Consider the following 13644-nt stretch of genomic DNA (forward strand, 5'->3'; position numbering starts at 1 on the left):
GTCTTGGCTATGTGCTTAGGGTCATTATCCTGTTGGGAGGTGAGCTTTTGCCCCAGTCTGAAGTCCTGAGTTCTCTGGAGCAGGTTTTCATCAAGGATCTCTGTACTTTGCTCAGTTCATCTTTCCTTCAATCCTGACTAGTCTCCCAGTCCCTGCCACTGAAAAACATCCCCACAGCATGATGCTGCCACAATTATGCTTCACTGTAGGGGTGGTGGCATGTTTCCTCCAGAAGTGACGCTTGGCATTCAGGCCAAAGAGTTCAATCTTGGTTTCATCAGACCAGAGAATCTTGTTTCCCATGGTCTGAGTCCTTTAGGTGCCTTTTGGCAAATTCCAAACTGGCTATCATGTGCCTTTTCCTTAGGAGTGGCTTCCATCTGGCCACTCTACCATAAAGGCCTGATTGGTAGAGTGCTGCAAAGATGTTTGTCCTTCTGGAAGGTTCTCTCATCTCCACAGAGGAACTCTGGAGCTCTGTCAGAGTGACCATCAGGTACTTAGTCACCTCCCTGACCAAGGACCTTCTCCCCCGATTTCTAAGTTTGGCCGGGCGACCAGCTCTAGGAAGAGTGTTGGGGGTTCCAAACTTCTTCCATTTAAAAATGATGGAGGCCACTGTGTTCTTGGGGACCTTCAATGCTGCAGACATTTTTTGATACCCTTCCGCAGATCTGTGCCTTGAAACAATCCTGTCTTGGAGCACTCCCAATTTTTCAGTTTTTGATTTGTTAAAAAAGTTTTAAATATCCAATAAATGTCGTTCCACTTCATGATTGTGTCCCACTTGTTGTTGATTCTTCACAAAAAAATACAGTTTTATATCTTTATGTTTGTTGCCTGAAATGTGGCAAAAGGTCGCAAAGTTCAAGGGGGCCGAATACTTTCGCAAGGCACTGTATGTAAATAAGCTATTTCAGTTTTTATTTTTAATGCATTTGCAAACATTTCTAAAAGCCTGTTTTCGCTTAGTCATTGTGGGGTATTGTGTGTATATTGATGAGAAAAACCTGTATTTATTCCATTGTTGAATAAGGCTGTAACGTAACAAAATGTGGGAAAAGTCAAGGGGTCTGAATACTTTCCGAATGCAATGTATGTACCATTTAACAGACACTTTTATCCAAAGTGTTACAGCACCTTCATTAGTTTTACAGCACCTTCATTAGTGTTACAGCACCTTCAGTAGTGTTACAGCACCTTCAGTAGTGTTACAGCACCTTCAGTAGTGTTACAGCACCTTCAGTAGTGTTATAACACCTTCAGTAGTGTTTCAGCACCATCAGTAGTGGTACAGCCGATTCAGTAGTGTTATAGCACCTTCAGTAGTGGTACAGCACCTTCAGTAGTGTTACACCACCTTCAGTAGTGTTATAGCACCTTCAGTAGTGTTAAAGCACCTTCAGTAGTGTTACAGCACCTTCAGTAGTGGTACAGCGCCTTCAGTAGTGTTACAGCACCTTCAGTAGTGTTACAGCACCTTCAGTAGTGTTAAAGCACCTTCAGTAGTGTTACAGCACCTTCAGTAGTGGTACAGCGCCTTCATTAGTGTTACAGCACCTTCAGTAGTGTTACAGCACCTTCAGTAGTGTTACAGCACCTTCAGTAGTGTTACAGCACCTTCAGTAGTGTTATAGCACCTTCAGTAGTGTTTCAGCACCATCAGTAGTGGTACAGCCGATTCAGTAGTGTTATAGCACCTTCAGTAGTGGTACAGCACCTTCAGTAGTGTTACACCACCTTCAGTAGTGTTATAGCACCTTCAGTAGTGTTAAAGCACCTTCAGTAGTGTTACAGCACCTTCAGTAGTGGTACAGCGCCTTCAGTAGTGGTACAGCACCTTCAGTAGTGGTACAGCACCTTCAGTAGTGGTACAGCACCTTCATTATTGGTACAGCACATTCAGTAGTGGTACACCACCTTCAGTAGTGTTATATCACCGTCAGTAGTGTTACAGCACCTTCAGTAGTGGTACAGCGCCGTCAGTAGTGTTACATCACCTTCAGTAGTGTTACAGCACCGTCAGTAGTGTTACAGCACCTTCAGTAGTGTTACAGCACCTTCAGTAGTGGTACAGCGCCGTCAGTAGTGTTACATCACCTTCAGTAGTGTTACAGCATCGGCATTAGTGTTATAGCACCTTCAGTAGTGGTACACCACCTTCATTAGTGGTACAGCACATTCAGTAGTGGTACAGCACCTTCAGTAGTGTTACAGCACCTTCAGTAGTGTTACAGCACCTTCAGTAGTGTTACAGCACCTTCAGTAGTGGTACAGCACCTCCAGTAGTGTTACAGCACATTCAGTAGTGTTACAGCACCTCAGTAGTGTTACAGCACCTTCAGTAGTGTTACAGCACCTTCAGTAGTGTTGCAGCACCTTCATTAGTGTTACAGCACCTTCAGTAGTGTTACAGCACCTTCAGTAGTGTTGCAGCACCTTCATTAGTGTTACAGCACCTTCAGTAGTGTTACAGCACCTTCAGTAGTGTTACAGCACCTTCAGTAGTGTTACAGCACCTTCAGTAGTGTTGCAGCACCTTCAGTAGTGTTACAGCACCTTCAGTAGTGTTACACCACCATCAGTAGTGGTACACCACCTTCAGTAGTGGTACACCACCTTCAGTAGTGTTACATTACCTTCAGTAGTGTTACAGCACCTTCAGTAGTGGTACAGCACCTTCATTAGTGTTACAGCACCTTCAGTAGTGGTACAGCAACTTCATTGGTGTTACAGCACCTTCAGTAGTGTTACAGCACCTTCAGTAGTGTTACATCACCTTCAGTAGTGGTACAGCACCTCCATTAGTGTTACAGCACCTTCATTAGTGTTACAGCACCTTCAGTAGTGGTACAGCACCTTCAGAAGTGGTACAGCACCTTCAGTAGTGTTACAGCACCTTCAGTAGTGTTACATCACCTTCAGTAGTGTTACAGCACCTTCAGTTGTGTTACAGCACCTTCAGTAGTGTTACAGCACCTTCATAAGTGGTACAGCACATTCAGTAGTGGTACAGCACCTTCAGTAGTGGTACAGCACCTTCAGTAGTGTTTCAGCACCTTCAGTAGTGTTACAGCACCTTCAGTTGTGTTATAGCACCTTCAGTAGTGTTACACCACCTTCATTAGTGGTATAGCACATGCAGTAGTGGTACAGCACCTTCAGTAGTGGTACAGCACCTTCAGTAGTGTTACAGCACCTCCAGTAGTGTTACAGCACCTTCAGTAGTGGTACAGCACCTTCATTAGTGTTACGGCACCTTCAGTAGTGTTATAGCAGCTTCAGTAGTGGTACAGCACCTTCAGTAGTGTTACAGCACCTTCAGTAGTGTTACAGCACCTTCAGTAGTGTTACGGCACCTTCAGTAGTGTTATAGCACCTTCAGTAGTGTTACAGCACCTTCAGTAGTGTTACAGCACCTTCAGTAGTGGTACAGCACCTTCAGTAGTGTTACAGCACCTTCAGTAGTGTTACAGCACCTTCAGTAGTGGTACAGCACCTTCATTAGTGTTACGGCACCTTCAGTAGTGTTTCATTTGTAACTCTTTTTTACACACTTCAGGTTGTAGACCCCATAGAAAAATAGAAATATAGAAATCAAATTATCTTTGTCTTATTTGTAACCTTGTGTTTTCCAGTTCCCTCCTCTGTCTTACCTTGTAGACCATGTGTAGCGGCAGATTTCTAAGCCTGTATTTTCTTGTTTACCTTTCTCCAGCGTGCAGACCAGGCTCCTACAAGGCCTCAGCGACCGACGCCTACTGCACAAAATGCCCGCCATATAGCTCCTCACACCTGGAGAGAGCCTCCGAGTGTGTGTGTGAGAAAGGCTTCCACCGCGCAGAGACGGACCCACGCTCCATGGCTTGCACACGTGAGTAACACACACACACACAAGAACACACATGCACACTCACTTTGACACACTTGTAGACAAGCACTTCCACAAAACATCAGTTGATTCCATTGTAATTTCGTCTTCTTTGACATAGAGCCTTTTGTAAAAGTATTCATTCACAGAGAGCTCTTCATATACATATCTGACTCACCACCTGAATACAGTATTATGTAGCAAAATGTAAAATGGTGTTTTTTACATTGGATGAAAGTAGAGACTCAGAGCTACAAAAATGTATATTATACACTGCATAGCATCGGACAATTACATTGATGAATACGCTGATTCGGTGAGCGAGTTTATTAGCAAGTGCATCTGTGATGTTAAACCCACAGCGACTATTAAAACATTCCCCAACCAGAAACCGTGGATTGATGGCAGCATTTGGGCAAAACTGAAAGCGCGAACCACTGCTTTTAATCAGGGCAAGGCAACCGGAAACATCACCGAATACAAACAGTGTAGCTATTCCCTCCGCAAGGCAATCAAACAAGCTAAGCGTCAGTATAGAGACAAAGTAGAGTCGAAATTCAATGGCTCAGACACGAGAGGTATGTGGAAGGTTCTACAGTCAATCACGGATTACAAAAAGAAAACCAGCCCTGTTGCGGACCACGATGTGTTGCTCCCAGACAAACTAAACAACTTCTTTGCTCGCATTGAGGACAATACAAAGCCACCGACACGGTCCGCTACCAAAACATGCGGACTCTCCTTCACTGCAGCCAACGTGAGTAAAATATTTAAACATGTTAAAACCCTCGCAAGGCTGCCGGCACAGACGGCATCCCTAGCCGCGTCTTCAGAGCATGCGCAGACTAGCTGGCTGGTGTGTTTACGGACATATACAATCAATCCTTATCCCAGTCTGCTGTTCCCACATGCTTCATGAGGGCCACCATTGTTCCTGTTCCGTCATCATGAAGTGCTTTGAGAGATTAGTCAAGGACCATATCACCTCCACCCTACCTGACACCCTAGACCCACTCCAATTTGCTTACCGCCCCAATAGGTCCACAGACGACCCAATCGCAATCACACTGCACACTGCCCTTACCCATCTGGACAAGAGGAATACCTATGTAAGAATGCTGTTCATCGACTACAGCTCAGCATTTAACACCATAGTACCCTGCAATCTCGTCATTAAGCTCGAGACCCTAGGTCTCGACCTGTGCAACCGGGTCCTGGACTTCCTGGTGAGGGTAGGATACAACATCTCCACCCCGCTGATCCTCAACACTGGGGCCCCACAAGGGTGCATTCTCAGCCCTCTCCTGTACTTCCTGTTCACCCATGACTGCATGGCCATGCATGCTTCCAACTCAATCATCAAGTTTGCAGACGACACTACAGTGGTAGGCTTGATTACAAACAACGACGAGACGGCCTACAGGGAGGAGGTCAGGGCCCTTGGAGTGTGGTGTCAGGAAAATAAACTCAATGTCAACATAACAAAGGAGATGATCGTGGACTTCAGGAAACAGCAGAGGGGGCGGCCCCATATCCACATCGACGGGACGGTAGTGGAGAAGGTGGAAAGTTTTAAGTTCCTCGGCGTACACATCACGGACAAACTGAATTGGTCCACCCACACAGACAGAGTGGTGAAGATTGCGCAGCAACGCTTCTTCAACCTCAGGAGGCTGAAGAAATTTGGCTTGTCACCAAAAACACTCACAAACTTTTGCAGATGCACAATCAAGAGCATCCTTTTGGGCTGTATCACCACCTGGTACGGCAACTGCTCCGCCCACAACCGTAAGGCTCTCCAGATGGTAGTGAGGTTTGCACAACGCATCACCGGGGGCACACTACCTGCCCTCCAGGGCACCTACACCACCCGATATCATAGGAAGGCCAAAAAGATCATCAAGGACAACAACCACCTGAGCCACTGCCTGCGATGTCAGCACAGGTGCATCAAAACTGGGACCAAGAGACTAAAATACATCTTCTATCTCAAGGCCATCAGACTGTTAAAACTTCTTATGGCTGGGGGGCAGTATTGAGAAGCTTGGATGAATAAGTTGCCCAAAGTAAATGGCCTGCTCCTCAGTCTCAGTTGCTAATATATGCATATTATTAGTAGTATTAGATAAAAAACACTCTAAAGTTTCAAAAACTGTTTGAATGATGTCTGTGAGTATAACAGAACTCATATAGCAGGCAAAATCCTGAGGATAAATCAAAACAGGAAGTGAGAAATCTGAGCTTGGTATATATTCAACACAGTTCCCAATGAAATCCCCTTGATATATTAGTGATGTTGCACTTCCTAGGGGTTCCACTAGATGTCAACCATCTATAGAAATTTTAATGAGACTTCTACTGTGTGAGACTGAATGAGAGCAGAATCTATCAGGTGACTGGCAGTCAGACATTTTCTGATCACGCTCATTCCTCATGGTATCCACTTACGTTCCATTGCTCATCAAGACACAAAGGAATACTCCGGTTCGAACTTTATTGAAGCTATATGTTAAAAACATCCTAATGATTGATTCTGTACTTAGTTTGAAATGTTTGCTTATTCCGTAAGCAGTACGTTTTTTTAAAAATCAGACACAGCGGTTGCATTAACTTCTTGACGCACCCCATCCCATCCCTTTAGCGGGATCATTTTCATCAACACCCGCAGAATTGCAGTGCGCCAAATTCAAATAAAATTACTAAACATATTTAATTTTCATGAAATCACAAGTGCAATATAGCAAAGCACAGTTTAGCTTTATGGTAATCCACCTGTCATGTCAGATTTAGAAAATATGCTTTACAGAGAAAGCAATCCAAGCGTTTGTGTGAGTTTATCGATCACTAGACAAAAACATTATGAACACCTAGCACTAAAGTAGCTTGGTCACGAAAATCAGAAAAGCAATAAAATGTATCGCTTACCTTTGATTATCTTCGGATGTTTTCACTCACGAGACTCCCAGTTACACAATAAATGTTCCTTTTGTTCCATAAAGATTATTTTTATATCCAAAATACCTCCACTTGTTTGGCACGTTATGCTCAGAAATCCACAGGCTCGAGCGGTCACAACATCGCAGACGAAAATTCCAAATAGTATCCGTAATGTCCACAGAAACATGTCAAACGTTTTTTATAATCCTCAGGTTGTTTTTAAAATATATAATCGGTAATATATCAACCGGTGCTGTCGCTTTTTCAATAGGAGAGGGAGAGATAATGGCTGCTCACTCTGTTGCGCAAGCAAAACTCATGCGAACACCCAGCTATCCACTGACGCGATGTTATCTTTCTCGCTCATTTTTCCACTCCTCTCATTTTTCTGAAACCATGTCTAAAGACTGGACCCCTTGAGGAAGTGATAGGAAAAGGAATCTGGTTGATATCCGTTTAAATGGAGCAAAGGCAGGCTATGGAACATGGAGCTTTCAAAATAGAAGCCACTTCCTGGTTTGATTTCCTCAGGTTTTCGCCTGCAATATCAGTTATGTTATACTCACAGACAATATTTTGACAGTTTGGGAAACTTTAGAGTGTTTTCTATCCTAATCTGACAATTATATGCATATTCTAGCATCTGGTCCTGAGAGATAGGCGGTTTACTTTGGGAACGTTATTTTTCCAAAAATAAAAATAGTGCCCCCTAGTTTCAAGAGGTTAAAGCGTTTTTCCCTCGTATCTTCTGCTCTCTGCGTCTGACTCCACTGTAATTATATGCATATTCTAGTTTCTGGTCCTGAGAAATAGGCAGTTTCAAATGGGTACGTTTTTCATTCAAAAAATCTAAATACTGCCCCCTAGACTCAACAGGTTAAAAATAATTACAATAAAAATACAGGCACTCATTGAGCAGTGAGCACATGCAGAGCAACATAAGACAAGCAAGACATATCATGCAGACAGGAACTTAGCACAAAAAGCAACAAGACAAAATCCATAAAAGCAACACCTCACCTCACAAGCTACAGACAACATGGAAAGCGGCAATACACAACTTGGGATTATGTTCACAAATCTGATTGGCCTTTATGTCACGGCTGTTGGAAGGAGAGGACCAAAGTGCAGGGTGGTGAGCGTACATTTTCTTTATTTAAATCAAAATGACACCAAACAAAACAATAAACACTACAAACACCAACCGTGACGCTCAAAAGGAAAGTGCTCTAAGCAAAGTCAACTTCCCACAAACGCAGGTGGGAAAAAGGGTACCTAAGTATGGTTCCCAATCAGAGACAACGATAGACAGCTGTCCCTGATTGAGAACCATACCCGGCCAAACACAAAGAAATAGAAAACATAGAACACAAAACATAGAATGCCCACCCCAACTCACACCCTGACCAAACCAAAATAGAGACATAAAAAGGTCAGGGCGTGACACTTTAGCCATGTCTTCATGTTTTTGTGAAAGTGTGATAGGTGGTGCAGTTATGTGTGTCTGATGGCAGTGTATTCCAAACATAGGAAGCTCTCACAGAGAAAGCAGATTGTCTAAATGTGCTTATCCTTAAGGGAACTATACAGTCACCTCTAATGGCAGACCTTGTGGATCTGCTGCCATATGTTTGGGTTTTCTTTTTAACAAAAGTACTGAGTGGAAAGGCCATTTAAGTCAGGCCTTTTCAGATCTTGAATACAAGACATGCGTCGGGACGATGTAACATGCTTTCTGAGGATGTAACAGTGATGATGGTTTTGGGCTTTCTATCAAGCACTTTGAGAGCCTGTTTGTAGACAGACTGAATGGGTTTTAACGTTGTACAGCAAGCTTGGGCCCAACTAGTCAAGCAGTATGTTAAGTGGAGGAGTATCATAGATTTGAAGTACAGTTTTGCTACCTCTATATTCAAAAGAATTTTGTATAAACTGGAAATCAGATACCACCTGGAGCTTCTCCCCTGACACATAGACATCTGTCTCAGTAGCATCTGAAGCCCTCTTTGTGAAGAACATGCAGACAGTTTTTTTTCACATTGAGATGCAAACACGAGTCACTGAGCCTCTTTGTAACCTGGACCATTACAGTAGTGAGTTCTTGTGCAGCTTGTTGTTTGCTCTCTGCATGCTCATATTTCACTGTATCATCTGCATACATCAGACCAGTACAGACAGAAGGCAGATCATTAATGTACAGGCTGATCAGGAGGGACCCCAGTATTGACCCTTGGGGCACGCCCGCATCATAGCTTTGAGTGCTTACATATGCTTCTCATGTGCTTACAATGATGTTTTGATTCTTGCTTGAAACAGTCACTAAAATTATATTTGGTTGTGATCTTTGCTAAATAAAATGTTTGGATGCAGCAGTTGTTAGCTGAATGCTAACACTCATTGATCAAAGCCATCAAAGAGCCTTTTTACTGGTTGAGGTTTAAGTGTTTTTTTATATATAATGCAGCTGATTTTCAATGATGACACAAACATTATATTAAGCAGGACAGTCATACGAGCCTTAAAATCTAATTATAATCCAAAAGTAGTGTGAAATGCACTCACAAGCAACGTGCAAATAGAGGCTTTTTTGCTGGTGTTCTGTAAGAACTCCCCCTTATTCTGTCACCAACTTGTGTGCATCGCCCTTGTACGTCAATTTCATTTTTACTTATTTAATTAACCTTTATTTAACTAGGCAAGTCAGTTAAGAACAAATTCTTATTTACAATGATGGCCTACCCCGGCCAAACCCTAACCCGGACGACGCTGGGCCAATTGTGCGCCGCAATATGGGACTACCAATCATGGCCAGTTGTGATACAGCCTGACTCTATCAGATGACACTGATACCATGATTCATTGATACTCTCTGATACTTAGTGATGCTCCTGTATAGGGTCTGTTTCTAAATCTGTCTGTCTGAGTCTACCGGAGATACTGGGCATCGATGGGCACCAACCACAAACCACATCCTGATGCATCTCCTACAGAGAGAGAGCAAGAGAGAGAGAGAGGGTGGGGGGGAGGGAGAGAGAGAGGAGAAGAAGAGAGAGAGAGGAGAAGAAGAGAGAGAGAGGAGAAGAAGAGAGAGAGGGGAGAAGAAGAGGGAGAGAGAAGAGAGGATTGTAGAGGGGGGTAGAGAGAGAGAGGATTGTAGAGGGGGGTAGAGAGGGAGAGGATTGTAGAGGGGGTAGAGAGAGAGGATTGTAGAGGGGGTAGAGAGAGAGAGGATTGTAGAGGGGGGTAGAGAGAGAGAGGATTGTAGAGGGGGGTAGAGAGAGAGAGGATTGTAGAGGGGGGTAGAGAGAGAGCAGAAGAGAGTATGAGGCACACACAAGTACACCCAGTCAAACCCAGATCAATCACATTCATCGTTGCAGCAGGTGTGATGTGACAGGGGATATCAGCTGGAAATGAGAAACGACCTCTGCAGATGTCACCTCTCCTCGCCACACACACACACACACACACACACACACACACACACACACACACACACACACACACACACACACACACACACACACACACACACACACACACCAGCGCATACACAGGTACATATGCCTGTCACTCACTCGATCTTCTGTCTCTCCATTACTCTCTTTCTACATGCTATAATCTCTCTGTCTTTCCATCACTCTCTTTCTACATGCTATAATCTCTCTGTCTCTCCATCACTCTCTTTCTACATGCTATAATCTCTCTGTCTATCCATCACTCTCTTTCTACATGCTATAATCTCTCTGTCTCTCCATCACTCTCTTTCTACATGCTATAATCTCTCTGTCGTTCCATCACTCTCTTTCTACATGCTATAATCTCTCTGTCTCTCCATCACTCTCTTTCTACATGCTATAATCTCTCTGTCGTTCCATCACTCTCGTTCTACATGCTATAATCTCTCTGTCTTTCCATCACTCTCTTTCTACATGCTATAATCTCTGTCTCTTCATCACTCTCTTTCTACATGCTATAATCTCTCTGTCTCTCCATCACTCTCTTTCTACATGCTATAATCTCTCTGTCTATCCATCACTCTCTTTCTACATGCTATAATCTCTCTGCCTCTCCATCACTCTCTTTCTACATGCTATAATCTCTCTGTCGTTCCATCACTCTCTTTCTACATGCTATAATCTCTCTGTCTCTCCATCACTCTCTTTCTACATGCTATAATCTCTCTGCCTCTCTCTCTCTGGGAAGGAAGTGATGAGATGAGCTTGTTTGGGTGGATTGAAAGGTGAGGACAGGTTAGGATGTGAGAGAGGAGAGGTGTTAGAAAGAGTTGAAAAGGGGGTGAAATAGGGGTGAGAGAGGAGTGTAAATTACAACATGGAAGAGCTGAGATCAGTAGAGAACACGAAGAAGGGAGAGGAGGATAGGGGAGATGAGAGGATGTGAGAGGGAAGGGAGAGAGAGAGAGGGGAGAGAGAGAGAGAGAGAGAGAGAGAGAGAAAGAAAGAAAGAAAGAAAGAAAGAAAGAAAGAAAGAGGATATGGGGGGAAGGGAGAGGAGTGGATGTGAGCGGGAAGGGAGAGGAAGATAGGGGAGAGAGGAGAGGATGTGAGGGGGAAGGGAGAGGAACAGCGGAGAGGGGGAAGGGAGAGGAGGATAGGGGAGAGAGGAGAGGATGTGAGGGGGAAAGGAGAGAGAGAGAGAGAGAGAGAAAGAAAGAAAGAAAGAAAGAAAGAAAGAAAGAAAGAAAGAAAGAAAGAAAGAAAGAAAGAAAGAGGAGAGGATATGGGGGAAGGGAGAGGAGAGGATGTGAGCGGGAAGGGCGAGGAAGATAGGGGAGAGAGGAGAGGATGTGAGGGGGAAGGGAGAGGAACAGCGGAGAGGGGGAAGGGAGAGGAGGATAGGGGGAGAGGAGAGGATGTGAGGGGGAAGGGAGATAGAGAGGAGAGGAGAGGAGAGGAGAGGAGAGGAGAGGAGAGGAGAGGAGAGGAGAGGAGAGGAGAGGAGAGGAGAGGATATGGGGGGAAGGGAGAGGAGAGGATGTGAGCGGGAAGGGAGAGGAAGATAGGGGAGAGAGGAGAGGATGTGAGGGGGAAGGGAGAGGATGATAGGGGAGAGAGGAGAGGATGTGAGGGGGAAGGGAGAGGAAGATAGGGGAGAGAGGAGAGGATGTGAGGGGGAAGGGAGAGGAAGATAGGGGAGAGAGGAGAGGATGTGAGGGGGAAGGGAGAGGAGAGGATGTGAGCGGGTAGGGAGAGGAAGATAGGGGAGAGAGGAGAGGATGTGAGGGGGAAGGGAGAGGACGACAGAGAAAGGGGCATACATTAGACTGCCTGTCACACATCATCTGCTGTCATCAGATAGGCAGCCTCTATTTCCCCCTGGCCCTAACCTGCTGCCCTTTACAGAGGCCTGCCACTGGGCAGCCTGATCAGGAAAGGCCCAGGCTTTACAGGCCCCCTGGGCCTCACTACTCCTCTTGCTGTTGATGAGATGTCATCAGCTCAGAGCCTGAACCACCATTTATCATCCCAGCACACACGAGGACACATATGCATATACGCATGCACACACATGCACACGCATACACACATACGCACACCATAGACACACACCATAGACACACACCATAGACACACACTCACCGCCTCGCCCCTCTCTCCTCCTCAGGTCCATGTTCTGCTCCAGAGAACCCCATCTCCACTGTCAATGAGACGTGTGTCACACTAGAATGGAGTCCCCCTCTTGACATGGGAGGCCGAGGTGACATCACCTACAGCCTCCACTGCAGGAAGTGCTCCGGCGACCGCAGGAAGTGCACGCCCTGCGGTAACGGCGTACATTTTGTGCCGAGGCAGTTTGGTCTCTCTGTGACTATGGTGATGGTCACTGACCTGCAGCCACACAGCAATTACAGCTTCACCATTGAGAGCCTGAATGGAGTTTCTGACCTGAGTCCTACACCCAGAGGAGCTGTGATAGTTAATGTCACCACCAGCCAGACAGGTAGGAACTCACAGCCATACATATATGCTTAGGCTCGCATATAGACACACACACATTACAGCCTCAGTGTTGAAGCAGTCAATGCCACTCAGTCATGTTCACTGGACTACTGTCTAACACACACACATGAGCCCAAGCCCTTCACCCAGGGCTCATGACTATGCATCAGGCTTATCAGGCTCTGCTGAATACTCTCAATTACTACTTGTTTACATTTGCTGCTCATTGGATCCAGCCACATATATGAAATGAGTGTGTGTGTGTGTGTGTGTGTGTGTGTGTGTGTGTGTGTGTGTGTGTGTGTGTGTGTGTGTGTGTGTGTGTGTGTGTGTGTGTGTGTGTGTGTGTGCGTGTGTGTGTGTGTGTGTGTGTAGGACATGTAGGGGATGTGTCAGTAAGGGGTGATGAGAGGAGAGGATTGGGAGAGGAGGTGAGGGGTGATGAGAGGAGGATAGGAGTGTGAGAGGAGGTGAGGAGTGGGAGAAGAGGTGAGTGGGAGAGGAGGTGAGTGGGTGAGGGGTGATGAGAAGATGTGAGGAGTGATGAGAGGAGGAGTGTGAGTGGAGTACGAGAGGAGGTGAGGGGTGATGATAAGATGTGAAGGGCAATGAGAGGAGGAGAGGAGTAAAAGAGGAGGAGAGGGGCAATGATAGGAGGAGAGGAGTGGGAGAGGAGGTGAGGGGTGATGAGAAAAGGAGAGGATTGGGAGAGGAGGTGAGGGGTGATGAGAAGATGTGAGGGGTGATGATAGGAGGAGTGGGAGAGGAGAGGAGTAGGAGAGGAGGAGAGGGGCAATGAGAGGAGGAGAGGAGTGGGAGAGGAGGTGAGGGATGATGAGAGAAGGAGAGGAGTGGGAGAGGAGGAGAGGGGCA

At 45.5% G+C, this 13644-nt stretch overlaps 1 protein-coding gene across 10 annotated transcripts in view; it reads left to right on the forward strand.

Moving 5' to 3' along the window:
- LOC110530656 (ephrin type-A receptor 3) overlaps nt 1-13644 on the forward strand; it is a 193719-nt gene that overhangs the window by 94380 nt on the left and 85695 nt on the right. For all 10 annotated transcript variants that reach the window (XM_036986283.1, XM_036986284.1, XM_036986286.1 and 7 more), the window contains exons 6-7: nt 3719-3874; nt 12437-12772. In XM_036986283.1, coding sequence (XP_036842178.1) covers nt 3719-3874; nt 12437-12772 — 492 coding nt within the window. The remainder of the gene's footprint in view (nt 1-3718; nt 3875-12436; nt 12773-13644) is intronic.

Source organism: Oncorhynchus mykiss, chromosome 8 (genome assembly GCF_013265735.2).
Source record: "Oncorhynchus mykiss isolate Arlee chromosome 8, USDA_OmykA_1.1, whole genome shotgun sequence".
NCBI classification, from domain to species: domain Eukaryota; kingdom Metazoa; phylum Chordata; class Actinopteri; order Salmoniformes; family Salmonidae; genus Oncorhynchus; species Oncorhynchus mykiss.